The 18,828-nt window shown below is 38.2% G+C and overlaps 1 protein-coding gene and 2 long non-coding RNA genes across 8 annotated transcripts in view; 1 reads left to right on the top strand and 2 right to left on the bottom strand.

Annotated features, from left to right (window-relative positions):
• SLC39A8 (solute carrier family 39 member 8) overlaps positions 1-1,960 on the bottom strand; it is a 74,459-nt gene extending 72,499 nt beyond the window's left edge. The window contains exons 1-2 of one of the 3 annotated variants that reach the window (XM_077142679.1): positions 1,747-1,960; positions 897-1,372 (exon numbers count right to left, since the gene is read on the bottom strand). In XM_077142679.1, the coding sequence (XP_076998794.1) occupies positions 897-1,115 (219 nt within the window). In that variant the 5' untranslated portion in view covers positions 1,116-1,372; positions 1,747-1,960. The other 2 variants (XM_077142677.1, XM_077142678.1) reach the window with 2 other exon arrangements.
• LOC143668097 (uncharacterized) lies at positions 1,355-17,784 on the top strand. Of its 2 annotated transcripts, none has more exons than XR_013168298.1 (4): positions 1,355-1,775; positions 4,261-4,344; positions 10,974-11,083; positions 17,537-17,784. It is a non-coding gene; the product is annotated as an uncharacterized LOC143668097 (long non-coding RNA). The 2 variants fall into 2 exon arrangements; XR_013168299.1 differs by lacking the exon at positions 17,537-17,784 and adding an exon at positions 12,687-13,165.
• Positions 7,039-18,828, bottom strand: part of LOC143668096 (uncharacterized) — a 61,887-nt gene continuing 50,097 nt past the window's right edge. For all 3 annotated transcript variants that reach the window (XR_013168294.1, XR_013168297.1, XR_013168295.1), the window contains one exon: positions 7,039-7,335. This is a non-coding gene — a long non-coding RNA (uncharacterized LOC143668096). The remainder of the gene's footprint in view (positions 7,336-18,828) is intronic.

The raw sequence follows: 18,828 nt of genomic DNA, 5'->3' as shown, positions 1-18,828 counted from the left end.
AGAATGCTGAAAATCACACTTTGCCTACTTTACAATGTTAAGAAATATTCAATCATACAATATTTATTATGGAAATAACAAGGAATCTATAACGTACTTTCTGAAATTCGACTTTTATGTTTACCTACAGGTATGAGCTTTATTTAAATTGCTCCTAAGTATTTGAGGCTGTATTTAAAACCTAGAAATTATCAAATGCCTAAATAATACTGTGTATACCGCCTGAGAAATAATGTTTTGGTGTTTTCTTAATGAACATTAGAATGAAACACCTGACTAACCTGACAGATGACTAGACTCCTAAATCTAGCTCTGCAACCGAACTGGTTTTGTGATCCTGGTCTTAAAGCCTACTGTTTCCCTATCTATACGGCAAAAGAGCCTAAATGTCTCATGTAATGCACACAGGAAAGACAAACTACATTATATCTGTCTTTTAAATGGCGTTATTACTCACTGGACAACTGTTAGGGAGAGTGGCTTGTGACATATCTTCTTCCTTATAGGATATGTGCAAGCTGCTATCTGGGAAGATTTAAGAACGCCTTTCCTTTCTAAAAGACATCTCTTGAGGGGCTTCCCGCCCTCGATCTTCACGAAATATTCATAAACTTTTTCTACGTACAGACTTTTCACAAGCGTCTGAACTTTCAGCTCATCAGGCATAAAACTGTAATTTTTGGCCACCAAATCCCTTGAACAATACCAGCCCTTTGACCCTAATTCACAAGACCTAAGAGTCTGGTGAAAATCAGGTGCCACCGATTAGCACCTCAGAGCTGAAAACCTAGCTAATTCTTTCTCCTGCACCTTCCCAAATACCGTTCACACAAAAATTAAAACCTACAGACACCCCACACAGCGAAGAAGGGCCTCAGGGGCCCGCCTGGCAGTACCTGATTGAAATGCAGCTGCCCCAGTTCCAGGGCGCCCTCCTTGGGGGCGGCTCCCAGCTGCTCCAGCAGGCGCCGGAGTTGCGCCACCGACAGGCTCAGATTCGCGCCGAACACTCTCAGTACATCCTCGCTGAAGGCATGCTCGGGCCCCACCGCTTCCCCCCCGAGGCTGGCGGCCGCCAGCACAAGGAGCCCGGCCACCGCCCGGGCCGGGGACATCCTGGCCAGGGCTGCCTTTGAGGGCCCGCGACAGGCTGGCGCACGCAGGGACGCGATGGGCGCACGGGCGTCGGAGCCCAAGGGTGCGCGGGTGAGGCAGCGGCGCTGGAGGGAGTCAGCGGTGGCGCGGGGCGCCCCTTGTTCTCAGACGCCTCGAAAGAGCAGCAGCCTGCGATCCTCTGGGCATTGAAGTGGAGCGCGGCCGCGGGTGGGGGTGAGCGATAGGCAGAGCGGGCCCCCCGGACCTCCTGGAGAGCCTGAGATAAAAGGGATAAAGGAAAGGAGAGATAAAAGCCACTGGCCACCGGCAGAACGGCCCAGGGAGCTCGGCGTGGCCGGAGCCCTCAAACGCCCGGCCAGGCATGGAGCCAGCTGCCCGGGAACCGGGTTTGCAAAAGCCCCAGGATTTGCGTACAGTGTGGTGACACACGCTCCGCCCGGATATAAAGCCCCAAACCACGCCACTTCTTAGGAGGAACTAAAACCACAACTAACTGCGGAGCCCCACCTCCTCTTCCTCTCTTTCTGCTTAATTCCCTTCCTAGCAAACCGAGAAAGGGTGGGAGGCTTCAGAAAACGGCCCCTTCGGGGTCCTGGGATTTGAGCTGCTAAACGGGATCCTCCCTCTCACCGGATCTCTTTTCTGGGCTTGTAAAGCTGGTAGGAAGTAATCGCTAGCCTTTCACCTCACCTCTGTCTGTCTCTCTGCGTTTCTCTGTGTGTGTCTATGTGAGACTCAGGCTCGCTTTCTCTCTCTCTCTCTCTCTCTCCCTCTCTCTCTTGCTCTCCACTTTATCTCTGGCCGGTACGCTGTGAAGTTGCGGGATGTGGCCCTGCACCTTTTACAGATCTGAGGAGGAGGGCCTTGTCCCCGCCCCTGCAGCACGTGGTGACACACTCCCCCATCCTGAGCTCGCGCGCGCGTACACGCCGGGGAGCGGAGTCACGGGCGTCTTGCCGCTGCCTTTTCCTCTTTGCTTCGGCTGCTCATTCCCAGCTCGGTCTTGCGGGTTCCCCACCCTCATCACCCTCGCGGAGTTACCTGGATACTACCACCGGGTCGGAATCCCTAACCTCCTCTCTTCTCTCGAGGGTTCCACGTCTTTGTTACTTTGATGAAACCAGGTTCCTGGAATGGCGTCTGGGACCCCTTGCTTTGTCTAAGAGATTGACAGGAATTGCTTTTTTTGTTTTATGTCTTAAAATCAGAGACGAAAGAGGAAACCAAATACACAGTGTGGTAATGGGCTAGCTGAGCCAGCACGGCCCAAGCCGGCCCTTCCGGACGCCGCCTGGGATATCCGCAGATCAAAATGAGTGTTTGTTTATTCAGATGAGGGTTCAAGAAAAGCTGACTTAGATGTGAGATCACCAAGTTTGTGTAAATCGAATGCGGTGTTTGCGGGCAAAGGTTGTCTGGTAGCTATGATTACCCGGATGCAAAGTGAAACCACGTTTCGCTGTTACACGCTAAGAATAGTAAGAATTCAAACGGCTCTTCTTGCTTTGCAAACCAGGCGGGCGCCCCCGCCCCCTAAAACAGCGTATTTAAAAAGAGACACTAATTTCAGACAAGGGCAAGGCGATGGAGACGAGAAAAGAATCTCATCTCCCACGAGTAATTTAGAGACATAGCCATGGAAGAAAGAAATGGGGGGGAGGACCCAGACTCAGATGAAGGACTGTCATATGGAAGAGAGATGCTGTTTTGTCTTACTCCAGACAGCAAAAGGCAGCACGAAGAGGGCAATGCTACCAAGAGGAAGGTTTCTGCAGAATAGAAGGCACAGTTGCAATGTGAGATAGTGAGTTCCCCACCAGTGAAAGTGATTCAAACAAGCAATCCTTGGTGACCACTTACTTAAGTTACTCAGCTGGCGGGACTCTTAAAGACTTTTATTGGATATGTAAATATAGTTTATTGCCTGTTTTTCCCTCTGACCTCAGTGACTCAAGGTAATTCTTGAAAATTAATGAATGCTCTGAAAGACTAACTTACGCCAAGCAAGTTGTTCATTTCCAGCTTGTACTGCAGCCACGGTCATTTAAAATGAATCTGTTGGATTTTCAACAAATGTAAATGGGTTTTAAATAATACAAATGTTATATTGTGGATTTTTTAAGTATAATTTATTGGGCATATATGTACATTCTGCCAGCCTACCGGCCCCACAATACAATGAAATAATAATTAGACTGCTTGGCAACTTGACTAAGTACAGTTAATACAATGTAAAGCATACAATTAAGAAAAAGTACTCAGAAAATTACAAGTTGCCAACTTCCAAATTGGTAAAGCTAATTTCTATATCTTCTATTCTAATGAATGATAATCACCAAGATATCACTCAGATAATGTTTTAGAGCCCAAAATATGGCATTACTGAACTAAAAAGACTTCCGCTTTAAATCATAATGTTTTATTTTTTAGGAAATTTTCCTTAAGGTCAAATGATTTTAAATGAGAAAAATGAAAGTATCATGCCAAGAGAACTGACCAGGGAGTTGAAAGAAGCCGTTTTCATTTCTGACTCAACCACCTGGGAAAACTGAGAAAGTATTTTGTCCTAACTAGGATTAGATTCCCTCATACGTAAAATAAGAAAATTAGGGCAGAAGAACCTTAAGTTCTGTTTAGCCTTCTTATTTTTAAATGTCCCAATTTGACATCATCTATGAGAACAAAACATAGGAAAAAAAAAAAAAAGCTCAATTCTCTAATTGAAATGACAGTTAACTTCATCTTACTTTTTCTAACATTTTAAAATTTTTCTCACTCCAAATCTTTTGTTACTACTGCAAATAAGAAGCAAGTTTGCCTCTTTTAAAATTTTTCATGAATACTTTTCTCTGTGGAAGCAACTAATGAGCAAATCTCAAAGATTGCATGTCTCTTTCTTCTGCTTCCCTTTCCCTTCTCTTCCTTTCACTTGCAATTCTAAAGCCATTTGGTGGAGCAGATCACAGTAAATTGCTACCTAGAGGGGAGCCACAGTTACCCGGAGGGGTGTTGGAGCCTGAACAGAGGGAGGAGGGCATCCACGTAGAAGATCAACGTGGCCTCAGCAGTTAGAGCTCGAGCTGGGTGAAGAAGGTATCCAGTGAGGGAAGGAAGATGGGAAATCAATGTGTATTTCCCCAATAGGATAAGATTGTGTGCATGCACCCTAGTACCAGAGCTCCTTAAAGAGAAGGCTGATTCCAGACTTTGGGGCACGCAAAATGCAAGGTAAGCTTGGAATCTCTTATGCTAGAAAGCAAGGAATTGCTCAAAGAATATAAGAAATACATATCAAAGTACTTGTGGGATAATGAAGTATCAGGTCAACAACTCACTCTCAAACGGTTAGGGGGCAGGGAAACGTCTTTTTACTATGCTTGTAACTTTTTTGTAAATTTGTAAGTGTTTCAAAAGCTAAAAAATAAAACCCTGGGCATTATTAATAAGGAAAGGAAAAAGAAAGTTCCTGTGACAAATTACATAAAATTTAAAACTAAAATTTTGCTAAGATACCAACTTGATAATTTCCAGTGAAAAGTAATTTATTCATTCAATACATTTTTCTACATTTGCATCGTAGTACAGGTTTTCTTGGAATACAAGCATGAAAAAATACACCTTATTTTACCATTAAGTTGCTTATACTTACACTTTAAAGAGAAGTGAGATGGTTGCTATAATGGAAATTTTTTAAGTTGCAGCAGAGAGATTTAGGAAGACCTATATCTGCAGGGAATATTGAGCAAAATAATTCACAAAGCAGATAAACTTTGAGCTTGACAGAACGACAAGGAGTAGAAGCACATTCCAAGATGAAGAAATGCAAAACACAGAGCCTTGAAAAAAGCAGTCTATGTGGTTGGAGAATCTGGAGTAGGAAAGCAGGATCTGGTAGAATTAAGAAAAGTCTTAGAGTTCCGTTGAATGAAAGATGTCTTCATCTAGTTGTGTTCCAAAGATTCTGTATGATCACCCCCAGTAAAAATGTTCTCAGGGAAGTCAAACTTCAACTCTTTCCTATAGTATAAGTATCAGATAACACTCATTCTTTATTATAATTTTTTAAGTTTTTTATTTTGAAAAGTAACATATATACAAAAAAGCCATAAATTTCCAAGTACATTTTACAAGTAGTTATAGATTATATTTTAAAGTTTGATATGGGTTGCACTTCATGATTTTTCATTTTTTTTTTCTAGCTGCTCCAAAAACTGGAGACCAAAAGGAATATCAATATATTGATTCAACAGTCATGTTCATTTGTTAAATCCTGTCTTCTCTATTATACTCTTCCTTCTCTTTTTTCTTTCTTTATGAAAAATAACATATATACAAAAAAGCAATAAATTTCAAAGTACATTGCAACAATTAGTTGTAGAACAGATTTCAGCATTTGGTATGGGGTATGATTCCATAATTTTAGGTTTTTATTTCTAGCTTCTGTAAGGTACTGGAGACTAAAAGAGATATCAATATACTGATTCAGCACCCATATCCATTTGTTAAACCCAACCTTCTCTGTATAACTCCACCATCACTTTTGATCTTTCTCTCACTCTTTAGGGGTATTTGGGCCATGGCCATTCTAATTTTTCATGTTGGAAGGGGCTGTTGATAATATGGGCTAGGGGATAGAACTAGTTGATATTCTGGAAAGACTGGCCACTCTGCATTTCAGGACTTACCTGGTCCAGGGACCCATCTGGAGGTTATAGGTTTCTGGAAAGTTACCCTAGTGCTTGGAACCTTTGTAGAATCTTATATAATGCCCTAGGTATTCTTTAGGATTGGCGGGAATGGTTTGATTGGGGTTTGGCAAGCTATGATAGGTAGCAATGTCTAACTGAAGCTTGCATGAAAGTGGCCTCCAGAGTAGCCCCTCGACTCTATTTGAACCACTCAGCAACAGATACTTTATTTGTTACACTTCTTTTCCCCCTTTTTGTCAATATGGCATTGTTAATCCCACGGTGCCAGGACCAGACTCATCCCTGGAGGTCATTTCCCATGCTGCCAGGGAGATTTTCATCCCTGGATATCATGGCCCACATAGCAGGGAGTGCAGTGGCTTCACTTGCAGAGTTGGACTTAGAGAGAAAGGCCACATCTGAGCAACAAAAGAGGTTCCCCAGAGGTGAGTCTTAGGCATTTCTATAGGAAGGCTAAGCTTCTCCACTACATACATAAGCTTCACAAGAGCAAGTCTCAAGATCAAGGGCTTGGCTTATTGATTTGGGTGTCTCTAATGTTTGACACAGTATCCAGGGTGTCACAGGTGGTAAGGTTTAATAGTTCCATATTGTTTCTCCCATCCCTCAAGGGACTTTGCCAATATTTTTTGATTATCTGCTTAATATACTCTGGGATGTATCCAGGTATAGCATTAACTATACAGGATTAAAGGCGCTCTTTCTTATTCTGGGCTCCCTGTGTTGGGATTGTTTAAATTATCTATCCAGACAGGTTTAGTTAGATTATGTGCTACAGAGAATTTAGGTTTTGGACAAAATAAACCTTTCTTCCTTTGGTCTCAAAGAGTAGGTAAAATTCTGAAATACAGGCAGTGTCTTCCTCATCCCTATATTCTTAATCCTGACTGATCATCTTTGTTCTTCCCTCTAAATTCTAGGTTATACATATGTAAAACAGCCCCTCACAATCCAGAAATAACAATTACCACTCCAGAGTAAATATGACTGCTATAAGAGCTTACAGTCTAGGGCGGGCCGCGGTGGCTCAGCGGGCAAAGTGCTTGCCTGCTATGCCGGAGGACCTCGGTTCGATTCCCGGCCCCAGCCCATGTAACAAAAACGGAGAAACAGAATACAATAAAACAAGAAAATGTTTAAAAATGTTTCCCTTTCTTCCTTCCTTCCTTCCTTCTCTCTGTCTTTCCTTTAAAAAAAAAAAAAAAAAAAGAGCTTACAGTCTAGGCCCCAGTTTTCTCATAAGTATTTTCTAAATGAGATCATACAATAATTGCTCTTCTGTTTCTGGTTTATTTTGCCTCACCAAATGCCCCTCAGTTTCATTCATATCATTACAGACCTCACAACTGCATTTCTTTTTGTAGTAGCACAATGTTCAATCATATATATATACCATCATTCGCCAATCTATTTCTCAGTCAGGACATCTTTCAGCCACCTCAATCTGCCAGGCCTCATGTATAGCCTCCAAAGTCAGCAGTCCATCAATTTTAGATAATTTTGTTGTTCCCTAGAGAAAAATAGCCAATAAACACACCCTCACCAAATAGAAAATCAAAACTTCCCCCTAATGCTTGTCCCTCCCCACATTATATCCCCCTAGTATTGCTGCGGTACTGTTAATGTTTTCCTGTTAAACGTAGCCCATAGCATGCAATAGCAGTTCTCCCCCATACCCTGAAATCATACGCTCTTTATACAAGAGTCATGCGTTTGCAGTAGTTCATGCTAATTTCACTCAGCATTATGCCCTCAAGGCTCAAACGTCTTGTCATGTGCTTCAGGACATCATTTTGTCTTACTGCTGCATAATACTCCATCGTATGTATATACCACATTTTGTGAATCCACTCGTCTGTTGATGGGCACTTGGATTGTTTCCATCTTTTGGCAATTGTGAATAGAGCTGCTACAGACGTCGGTGTGCAAATGTCTGTTTGTGTCACTGCTTTCAGCTCTTCTGTGAATATACTGAGTAGTGGTATTGTTGGGTCATAGGGCAATTAGATATTTGGTGTCCTACAGAACTGCCAAAGTGTTTTCCATAGTGGCTGTACCATTATACATTCCCACCAGAAGTCATTCTTTATTATTACAAATAGGTCACACGTAAAATTCTCAAGTAAGAGCAAGATCATATGTATTTATTGGACCCCCCATATTAATTCAGCCAGCAGTGCTAGAGATGATGGAGGTAGGAATCAAATTCTTTCAAGGTCTCTGGGAAGTCATTTCCTTATCTATAAATTAGAGATTAAAATAATATCTGCTCAATCTACGTCATTGAATCACTATGAAAATCAGATGTGATAAGGTGTGTGAAAGCCCTTTATAAAATGTAAAAGAGTACACAGGTATTATTACAAGCGAACATGTTAGGGTAATGTGACCTATATAATAGGCTTAGCAAATTTCCTTCAGAAAATGGACAAGAACAACCAAGAATACCTTTAAACAAAGACTATTTTATATCTAAGAAAATTCTTGAGGTTTTTTTTTTTTTTTCCAGGAAATTAAAGGACTAAACATCAGAAATGGAGGGAACCATAACTATTAACCAGTCTAATCTGGTCATTTTTTGGATGAGGAAAAGAAAATTCAGGAAGGTTAAGTGATTAATAAGTAGCATGTTTAGATGGGAGCATAAGCCCAAAACTCTCCCTTTCTATTTGTACGGCCACAAAATAAATATGACTTAACGTTTCAGGAATAACATATATATGAATTTAATTTACTTGGATCAGTGAAACTGAAAATTATATTGACCTATGTTCGCCATAGCTTGTGTTCCTCCTTTTTCTTTGGTTCTTTTTTAATCAACCAATATCCCCAGCCCCTTTATTTCCATTTCAGCTCACACAGCATTCCCCACAATAGTTTCTGTGCTTTATAATTCCATACTTTAGGATAGTCTTAGATTTTGGGAAAATTTAAATGAAGTAACATGAAAAAATAGAATTAATTAATTAATGGAAAAAGTAAGAGGCAGAGTATGCTGCAAAACTGTAAGCAACAATGTGTGTGTGTGCGTGTGTGTGTTTATACATATTAACAAAGGCTTGGAGGAATGTACACCAATCTGTCCACATTTCCTCCTAAGGTGTGGGACAGGGAATGAGGTAGAAGACTGACAGGAGGGAGAATGACACCTTTCTCTGGAGAGAAGAATGAGGGAAATTTGCATTTTTCCTTATACACTTCCATATTACTTGCATTTTTTTAAAATTATATCTTTTACTTTAATAATTAAATAGATAAAAAGTTATCCAAATACAGATGGTGGTAGAGTAAAATCTGCCAGTGTGTCTTCAGGATGCCCAAGGAGAAGAACCCTGAACAGCAGACATGAAAATCCCAGGATACGTAGCTTGTGTAATTCTTTATCATGGAAGGTTAACAAAAATAACATAGATTTATAGACATAGCACTTAAAGGCATCTGACTCCTTTTACTCCGGGAATCCTGACTAGTCCAATCTTTGATGGAATATGGAGCAAACTGACCAGTGGGCATGACTAATTCTCCATAATCCCATATCTCAACTTTCCCAACACTTGAATATTTCTCATATCTCAACTTTCCCAACACCTGAATATTTCTCATATTTCAACTCTCCCAACACTTGAAGTTCAGAATCCCAAAGCTTGATTGAAATTGAGCTTCTGAGAAACATAATCATATAAAAACAACTAAGAATTTAATTTTTAAGATAAGAATTTAGTACAAAGTCTAACCTTTGGGAAATCAACAAAATGAAACTATGCAAAGGAACTGTTCTCGCCTCTGAGACTCTCAATCCCATAGTACACTGTGCTTCCTTTCCTTCCCCCCCTTCCCTTCCTTCAAATGTCCTAATCACAGTATCTTCATTCACATTAAAATATAATAGATTGAGAATTAGATGTAATAAGCCCAAGAAACTATTCTTTGCCTGTGGTACCATCGGTTTATCTCATTTGTAGAATATTTTTAACTTAAGAATTTAAAGGAGACTATTGCAAGGAATTCTGACTATGATTAAGGAGATTAAAGCAAACAGAGAGCAAGTGCTCCCTTTTTAGAATATGCACTATCAGGAGCTTAAGTATACCTGGAATCCTCTTGACCAGCTTCACTTCTAGACTTCCCCACAGTCATTCACACCATCTTGCTGCAGGACAAGTGCTTTAAGGCCAATATTTACTTTCACTATTGCCAAGTATTCATCTACGACGGGTGGTAAAGTAATGACATCCTTCTTGAGAGATGTACTTAAGAATATTTATCCTCTAAGCACTACGTCCATAGCCTCCCCAACCCCAGGTCTCCTGGCAGCATGGTATTGTTGAAAGAGAAAGGAAAGAACAGTCAGGAGAACAGGGTTCTCATTCCAACTGAAACAAAGGCACAGTTTTGTAGTTGGAAACTATATGCAGCTACTCTGTATATTTCACAAGTTTCTCATGAAGGTTGGTTGAGATAGCACAAATCAAAGCATTTCATAAACTAGAAAGCCCCATTCAAAGCAAAGGTAAATTAGAATTCCAAACTGGTCAAATCAGATTACACACTCATTTTATGCATGCTTAACTACATTATAACACTATTTGTCTATGTCTTCATAGACATCACGTAACATCAAACAACTTAGATAACTCATCTTTTCTAAGCCAACAAATCCATTCTCTTTGGTTCCAGACCATGGTCCACAAAGTCCACTCTAGAAAGCACTGTTCTATTCTACAATTGATGGGATTTGTCATTTTATCCAGAAACGCTGTTTTCTAGCTCTATTTTTTTCTTCTCAGATCTTTGGTGTGTTTAAGAAGGAGGAAATGTATTCTTGGCACCCACAAATAAAAAAAAACAGGATTTGGTACCTGTGGTTTTATACTTAAACATGACCTATTCTTGTATAAAAGCTTAATGTAGATAAATGTACTTGGAATAAAGTATGATTTACACAAAAATATAGTAAAAACAATCAGAGGAAGACAGTGGTTTAAACACACAGGAAACTTACTGCCCAAAAATAACATATCTTAATACCCTAATAACTAGGAAATTCTCCAACTTGCATTTGGAATACAAGTAAAATTCCTCAGATATAAAGTCTGATGCCACTGAAAAAATAATGGATTTACTAATGTATCTTGGTTTTTGTTTCAGGCACTAGCTTCAGAAAGTTCTCATCTGATGGATGGTTATTGCTTAAAGTCCGTGGACAATTGATGAACCTTGGGTGTCTTCCAGGAAACCCCAGATCCAGTTCTTAACAGGTTTGTTCTTTTTCACAAAGTAAATAAGCTATTTTCCACTGCAGATTGGAAACTAAATTATATATGAAATATTGTCATGTTAAACAAAGCTAAAATATTTATTCATACGAGAGCACCACAAGTCTCTGCAAGGTTAGTTAACAAGCAGGAATGAGTAGGTGCTTCCTGCCAAAGTTCTGTTTGCCTATCACCTCAGTCCTCTCATCTAAAAGAAGAAATACATACTATCTTGGAATTAATTCCAGGAAAATATAGAGTTAAGATGGATTTTTTTCAATCTTTTATTGTATATCATTTGTAAATTCTGAAAGGAGGAGCATGGAAGAAACTTCTTTGGTAGAAGAAATGTTCTATAAATGGCTTGAGTTTGACAATAGAAGTATTATATATTAAGTTCCTATTTCCTTTGGTATTTCCCAGTTAGTTCTATTATTAAAAATGTAATCAAGGGGGTGCAACGGTAGTTCAGTGGTAGATTTCTCACCTGCCATGAGGGAGACCCAAATTCGATTCCCAACCCGTGTACTCCCCCCCAACAACCACAAAAAAAATCAGCAAATGGTGCTGCAATAATGGGATAGTTGTATGGAAAAAGAATGAAATGTGCTCCCACCATACAGCATACAAAAAAAAATGCAACTTGTCTTAAAAAAATTAGTAATTTCCAAATGGTTTTATTTTCAAACTAACTCCAGAATTTATTATATATATATGACCCCTCTTCCTACACTGTAATAGTTTTTATATACAGTTTTCACTGTCTTAAATGACATAGGAAAATGTTACTGAAAGAGTTTTAATTTTTTTAAAAGATCTTAAATTCATTTTGGTAAAAAAATAAAATGACAAATATGCATAGAGAAAAGAATTTAAGTAAATACACAACAACATCAACTGTGGTCATCTGCATCAATGGAATATGAAATTTTTCTTTATGATATTTTCTAAATCATTGGGAAATGATTTCACAGTTAGGTTTTTAATATCATTTTTTAAACCAATTGGAAAGTTAGAGAGCTGACTAGAAACAGCTTTTCACTGAAAAGGCAATATTAAGGTAGTCTGAAACTGTCCATTTTAGATTTCATGCCTGTAAGGTTTCCTTTCAATTGAGGAAAGAAACCTGCTTTCTCCTTTTTTAAAGGGTAAATTACAGATTCACTTTAAATGCAAGAACTGAGTAAGCAAAGCCTAAATTTAGCAGGGAAAAAATTGCCCAAAGCCAGAAATTTTATGCTCAGTGAAACCTTCCAACTGTAATTTCACCCTCCCACATATAAAGGAAAATTTTAGACTACAACTTTAAAATCCCAATGAATAAGATACAACAAATGATCCCATCGATTCTGGGTAGCTTTTGCTTTGCAGAGTTTTAATCTAAAATTTTACCTAGAATAACAATTTCTTTGCTGAGTTTTAATCTAAAATGTTACATAGGAATAATATGTGATGTTGCCAAATCATTTCTTCTGTCTTAATCCTCCAAATCTTAATTACAAAGCAAGCTTTTAACCAATATTATGTTAGTTTTCAATCTTTAAAATACAAAATTATTTCTACTAGGATGCTCCATATTTTATTCTTGTCCATTTTGTGAATCTAGGATTCAAATTTTTGAAGAAGACAGAAAAATCATGGAACAAACTTGGAGCCAAAATAAATTTGTCAACAAGAAAGTCTCAAAACAGAAAGTTGAAGCTGATAAAGCTTAAAGTCCTTCCTGCTCTTTTATCTTGAAAGAGCTTTACAAGGTCTCCTTGTTGCCCAAAGCTGGACAGTAAGATTAGAAAACTGACTGGGATTAGAAAAGGATGTGGTTTATGTGTAGCATTATAGTCCACATGCACAGAGCCTAGGTCTGCTTCAGGTTATATGAACCAAAGAATGGAGTTTGGTGCCACTGAAGACCAGATCACATCAAAAACATTTCTAGAGTAGGTTTAAAGATGCATGGGTTTTCTAAAGAGTGGGAGAAAGATCAAAGATGATGGTGGAGTTCTACAGAGAAGGTAAAGTTTAACAAATGAGTATGAGTGCTGAATCATTATACTGATATTTCTTTTAGCCTCCGGTAGCTTTAAAATTGTGGAATTATAATCCATACCAAACTCCGAAATCTGTTCTACAACTAATTGTTGTGATGTACTTAGAAATTTATCGCTTTCATGTATATATGTTCTTTAAAGAGAGGGAGTATAACAGAGAGGTTAGGATTTAATAAATTAGTGTGACTGCTGAATCATTATATTAAGAGTCGTGTTGGTCTCCAGTGTCTTGGAGTAACGTGTAGAAAAAATGTAAAATCGTGGAACTATAATCCATACCTAACTTTAAAATCTGTCCTGTAACTGCTTGTTAAAATGTACTTGGAAATTTATTGCTTTTTTGTATATAAGTCATATTTCACAATAAAAAAAAAAGACGCCTGGGTTTTAAGATAAAGAACACTTACATCACTGTCATTTTTTTATTCATCTGTGTCCCTGCTGACACTAAAGAATTCAGTGCTTATGACTGTAGCTCCAGTGCCACCAGCAAAAATAATATCTGTATTATTCTTTATATATATTATAATATCTGTATAGTTCTTTAATCTATAGGTAATGCGATGACATAATCACTCAGAGGCAGTTTGGTCTACAGGCAGGTCTGTTGAAAGCCTGAGGAGGAGATAACAGGGTCCTTGCTATAATGTCCAGATTAATGTGCGGTTGGCTAAATGCCATCATTTTCTTGCGTATGTCATTGTCCTCAGGTACCATTTGCTTGAATTCGTATCTGATGTTTCAATTCTAGATGTGACTATTTGGGAAATTAATTTATTGCCATAACCAGTCAAGAATGTTTCTAGTTAGTCTTTATTCTTAAATACTGGGAGTGAATGTAAATCAAAGATGGGCAAAATGCAGAAAATTAAATTGCCTTTTAAATGTTGACTCATTAAAACAAAGACCTAAATTAAAAACCACAGGCACAAAATTCTTCAAATTTGAAGTCTTCCATTGAAACAAATATTGCTAGAGATGACAAAAGCCACTTCCTACTAACAAATTGGTCTACATTTGAGAAACATAAACAAAAAACTATGGGATGGGTTTCTTGCCAAGAGGCCCAGGTTAAAGTACAAGCGACTGCAATGTTTGATTAGCTGGAGAAGTTTGTTACAACGAACCTAAGTATACATATTCACAGAGTATTTTTAACTTCAATTATTTTAAAACTGTTAAAGTAATGTTTATTTGTTTCATTGCTTTTTTTGGATTCTTCTAAGAGCTAATTATTATCCAAAATACATGACAAATAGTAATTATCATTATTGTCATCATGATTGTAAGAAGAAAGTCCTTAAAAGTTTTCAATAACATAGGAGAGACTATTTGTTCTGTTCAGTTTTAGGCCTCTTGGTCCTGTCATTTGCAACACATGACTGATTTGTTTATTGGTACTCACAAATTAGTCTTTAGCCTATATTCTAAATTTTTCCTCAAAAACAAATTTAAAAATTCTACTCTTCTCAAACTTTGTACTGAATACATTACAACTTTCCAAGAACCTGCCCACATAATCATATGCTATTAGTTAACCTCTGTACTGCTATATGGAGTATTTTCATACTTAACTCAAACCATTACCATATGTAGAAAAAGAGGCTCTCTTGCCAGAAGATGCTGTCAAATGTTGTGAGGATTAATGTGATAATATATATATCTATATTCTCTAGTGTAAGAACACACATATATCTATATTCTCTAGTGTAAGAACGCATAGTAGATACTTAGAGGACAGGAGACTGTACAGAGGTGTGTATAACGTACATGTTCATGTATTTCTCAAGCACAGTGCTGAACTTTCATATACTTCTTCCTTTTTCCAGTGTCCACCACAATGCCCTAATATAACAGCAATGACGGTTATGGCATTGGTCTGAATTTCAAATCCAAAACATTTGCTTCTTTTCATTGAAAAAATGCAAGCACTCAGGAGAGAAATTTCTCTTCCTATTATCAAATCTATTAGCCCACCCTTGTCTGAATACATACACTCTGTCTTCTTTCCTGTTGCAGCAAGTGAACATTCTAAGTGTTTTCCAAGGCCAGCCCTCCTCTAGTGCCCTGGATCCCATCTTCTCTTGCCTAGTTAGGGCCATTGTTCTTTCTCTCTCCCATATCGTCAGTTGTACTCTATTTACGAGATCCTTCCCATGAGCAGAAAACATTATCTCTATCTTTTAAAAGCACCTTTGGGTGGGCCACGGTGGCTCAGTGGCAGAGTGCTCGCCTGCCGTGCCAGAGACCCGGGTTCGAGTTCCAGTGCCTGCCCATGGGGAAAAAAACACCTTTGACTCTATATCTCCCTGAAGATACTACCCTATTCCTAGGCTTCTCTTTTATAACAAATTTCTTGAAAGATTTACTTTTAATTGCTTTCATCACTTCCTTACCTCCCATTCTCTAATGGCACTCATTCTGGTCAAGCTCCCCCTCTACTCCACTCCCTAGAAGCCACGATTGGAAGGTAACTTATTATACTTTCTTTTTATTCATTGCAAATAATACCACAGGTTTCTTTCTTATGATTTGAAAGTGTTGTCTGTCTCCCTCATTAGAATCCAAGCTTCAAAAGGTCAGGGAATTGAGGTACTTTTTCACTACATACTTCAATCCATGGCACTCAGTAAGATATCAATGAAAACGTTGTCCAAATGATAGAATGCTAGCTTTTAGATTTTTAATTACATGCAGTACATAAAATTTCCACTGGAATTTCAGCATTCTTTATTTATGGATGCTATAAATTTTGCAAGAATTTTCTTAATACTTTGCGAGGATTTAAAGATTACTAAAATGACAAGTTTTATAAACTGTATATTTTGCAAGAAGCTATGATCATTAATGTTTTATCCCAAGGTAAACAGTGATGTCTTACTTTGAGGTATACATTCCACAGCTACAGCTATTAGGTGATAGTAATCTTATATATTGGGGAAGGAGGTTTGTAACTTCTATTTTAGACATTTGGAAATTAAGGGACTTAAGAGCCAAGGGCCCTTCCTGTGACATCTAAGTGAATAAATGATAAAATGCAAACTAGTATAAAGCTTTTGACTATCAAATTAATTTAATTTTCACTAGCATCCCCCATCAACAAACCCACTTCATAATTTCATTGAGATTATTATCATAGTTTATGATTTTTGATTATTATCATAGTTATACTAAATGGAAAAAAAAATGAACTTCCTTCCTGATATGAAGGCAATTTACATATGAGGAATATGGAATCAGAGATTTTACACAAATAAATGAAATAAATATTACTTGCATATTTCAAGTAATTTCTAAATTCAGCATTATGCACTGAGTAAAAAGAGAAAATTGAGGAGCATTGTTAAATGTTTTCATAAAGTGCACTATCTAATTTAAAAGGGACTATGATCACCTTAGTCTATGATGTGATAGTTTGCAGTAAACGTTTCTTTTCCATTTTCTCTTGGCCTTTTTTATCAGTAATAAACAGTAGCTAAACAGCAAGATAAGGTAGCAGGTTATATATACTAAAACTTTTGCTAACTGAAGATATCAGGGATTCATTGTTAGTCTTTCTATCAAGGTTTGAGCCTCCATTGAACAAGAGCACTAATTAAGCTGTCTTTTGGAAATGGAGTAATATAGCAACAGCATTTTAATCATCCATTATATTCACAATAACAGTAATTGTATGAATGCTTTGCTTTCATACTGCCACTAAATTAATCTTTTAAAAAATACATCTTAACATACTGATTTCTTGTAGGAAAAAAATACAAGAAGTGTTAAGGACAAAAGGAATATTAGATTTGACAATGCAAGAGTGATTTTAAACACACTTCTGTAGATTACTTTATCACCTTCTTTTCAACTATCAGTCCACAGGTTCTAAAATCTCATGGTTATCCTCTTCTGCTAGGTCTCTCAGCAGCATTAGGTATTGGCTTACCTCCCCTTGCTTTCTTGTCTTCCAAAAGCCACTATTGCCTGGTTTTCCTTCTATTTTCCTACATTCCCTATTTGTTTCATTAGGTGTTAAATGCTACCTCTGTTAGTTTAGCCCTGTTAAATGTTGTATCTCTCCAATCCTGTTCTAAACTCTCCTTTCCTCTTTTTACCCCTGCTTCTTAGACAATGTTACCCATTCCCTTTGTTTTGATTACTTTACATTATTAGACTATGGCTCCTAAAGTCATTTCAGTAGCGTGAATTCTGAACGGCAGATCTGTACCCCACTATCTACTTGATTACCCCACAGGGATGCCTCAAAGATATGTTAACTAAAAAGTTAACATATGTAGGCCTATCCTGTGGCCTAAGCCAAAAATACGGTCATGTAGAGACCATACTTGTGCCCTATGAACATTCCCTCAGCCCGCCTCAGACCCCATTTTACGTTAGGTAATTCTCTGATTTTCTACCTCAGGGTTTTCTCCAAAATTCTAAGAACTGACTCAACAGGAGACAGAAGCCACTCAAGTTCTGAGGAGTTAACATCCCTGGAGGCAACCCTAAACTGAAGGGAGGTGAGAGTCAGAGATAAAGGCTTCTCCTCCTATGTTTCAGAGGACACCACTGAGGAGCTTTCATCATGAATCCTCAGAAGGTCCCACTCAAGATCGTGCCCCGGGTTTTTACAACTCAGTAGTGTACTCTTTATTGCCTGTCCCTTCTTCCCTGACTAACTCTCCCTGTTCTCTCATTCTGACTTCTCCTAATCACCTTTAAAATAATCCTCCTCTGAGCCCCCAGTCCTTGACTCGGCCTTGCTTTGGGGGAAACCCACACTAAGAGAGTCAATGCCTGTTCCTTACCTTCCTTCTTTATCCAACTAATCTGGCCATCAATTGTCAAGTGCTGGAGAGTCTGACACTGACTTTATCCTAGTTTTAGGCCATCATCAAGTCTTTTTACCTGAATAATGGTATAAAAAAATAACTGATCTCCTTTCCTTTGGAGTTGCCCATCGCCCCTCAACAAATTTGTTCTCCAAAGAGAAGTCCAAGTGCATTTTCTAAACAGACTATGTGATCCCATTTACATATTCATAAAAACCTTTCATAATTCCCCATGGCCTTTAGCATATTGTTCTTAACTTGATTTGCAACTAATCTGGACCTGGTTTTCCTCTCCAGTCTCGTCTCTCCCCATTCCAACATGATAAGTTGGTCATACTGAGCTTTTAGACTCCTGACCAGTTGTAAGATTCCTCACTTCAGGGCTATCACAACAACCCCCACCTCTCAGAATGCTCTTTTCTCCCCTCCATATCACCACTTCCACTCATCTTTACAATTCCTAGTTTGGACGGCCCTTACCTTTGTAAGCTTCTCTGGTGTTATTTTGGAGTAGATGCCCCTCTTACATGCTCTTAAGACACATTGCTTTGTAATTTAATTGCCTGTTTATTTCTTTATGTCAGTCACTCAATTATACTCTTTGAAAGTTTCTGTTTCCCATTATGCCCCAAGTACTAAACATATTTTAGATATTCCATAAATGCTGATAGAATAAATGTATTGATGAATTAATGAAACAATGAACTAATGTTACTTCTAAAGATTTAACAAAAACACACCAAAACAACTTTTCAAATCACATAGAAAGGATTGAAACATAGCAGAAACAAGATTAAAAAATAGAAACTCTATAAAAATCTAGGACAAAAATGCTATCTTCAGAAATCTTTGATACCATTATTGCTGTAACCATGGATAC

This window comes from Tamandua tetradactyla, chromosome 24 (assembly GCF_023851605.1).
Source record: "Tamandua tetradactyla isolate mTamTet1 chromosome 24, mTamTet1.pri, whole genome shotgun sequence".
NCBI classification, from domain to species: domain Eukaryota; kingdom Metazoa; phylum Chordata; class Mammalia; order Pilosa; family Myrmecophagidae; genus Tamandua; species Tamandua tetradactyla.
Note: the sequence above shows the minus strand (reverse complement) of the source record. Positions and strands in the feature narration are given on the sequence as shown.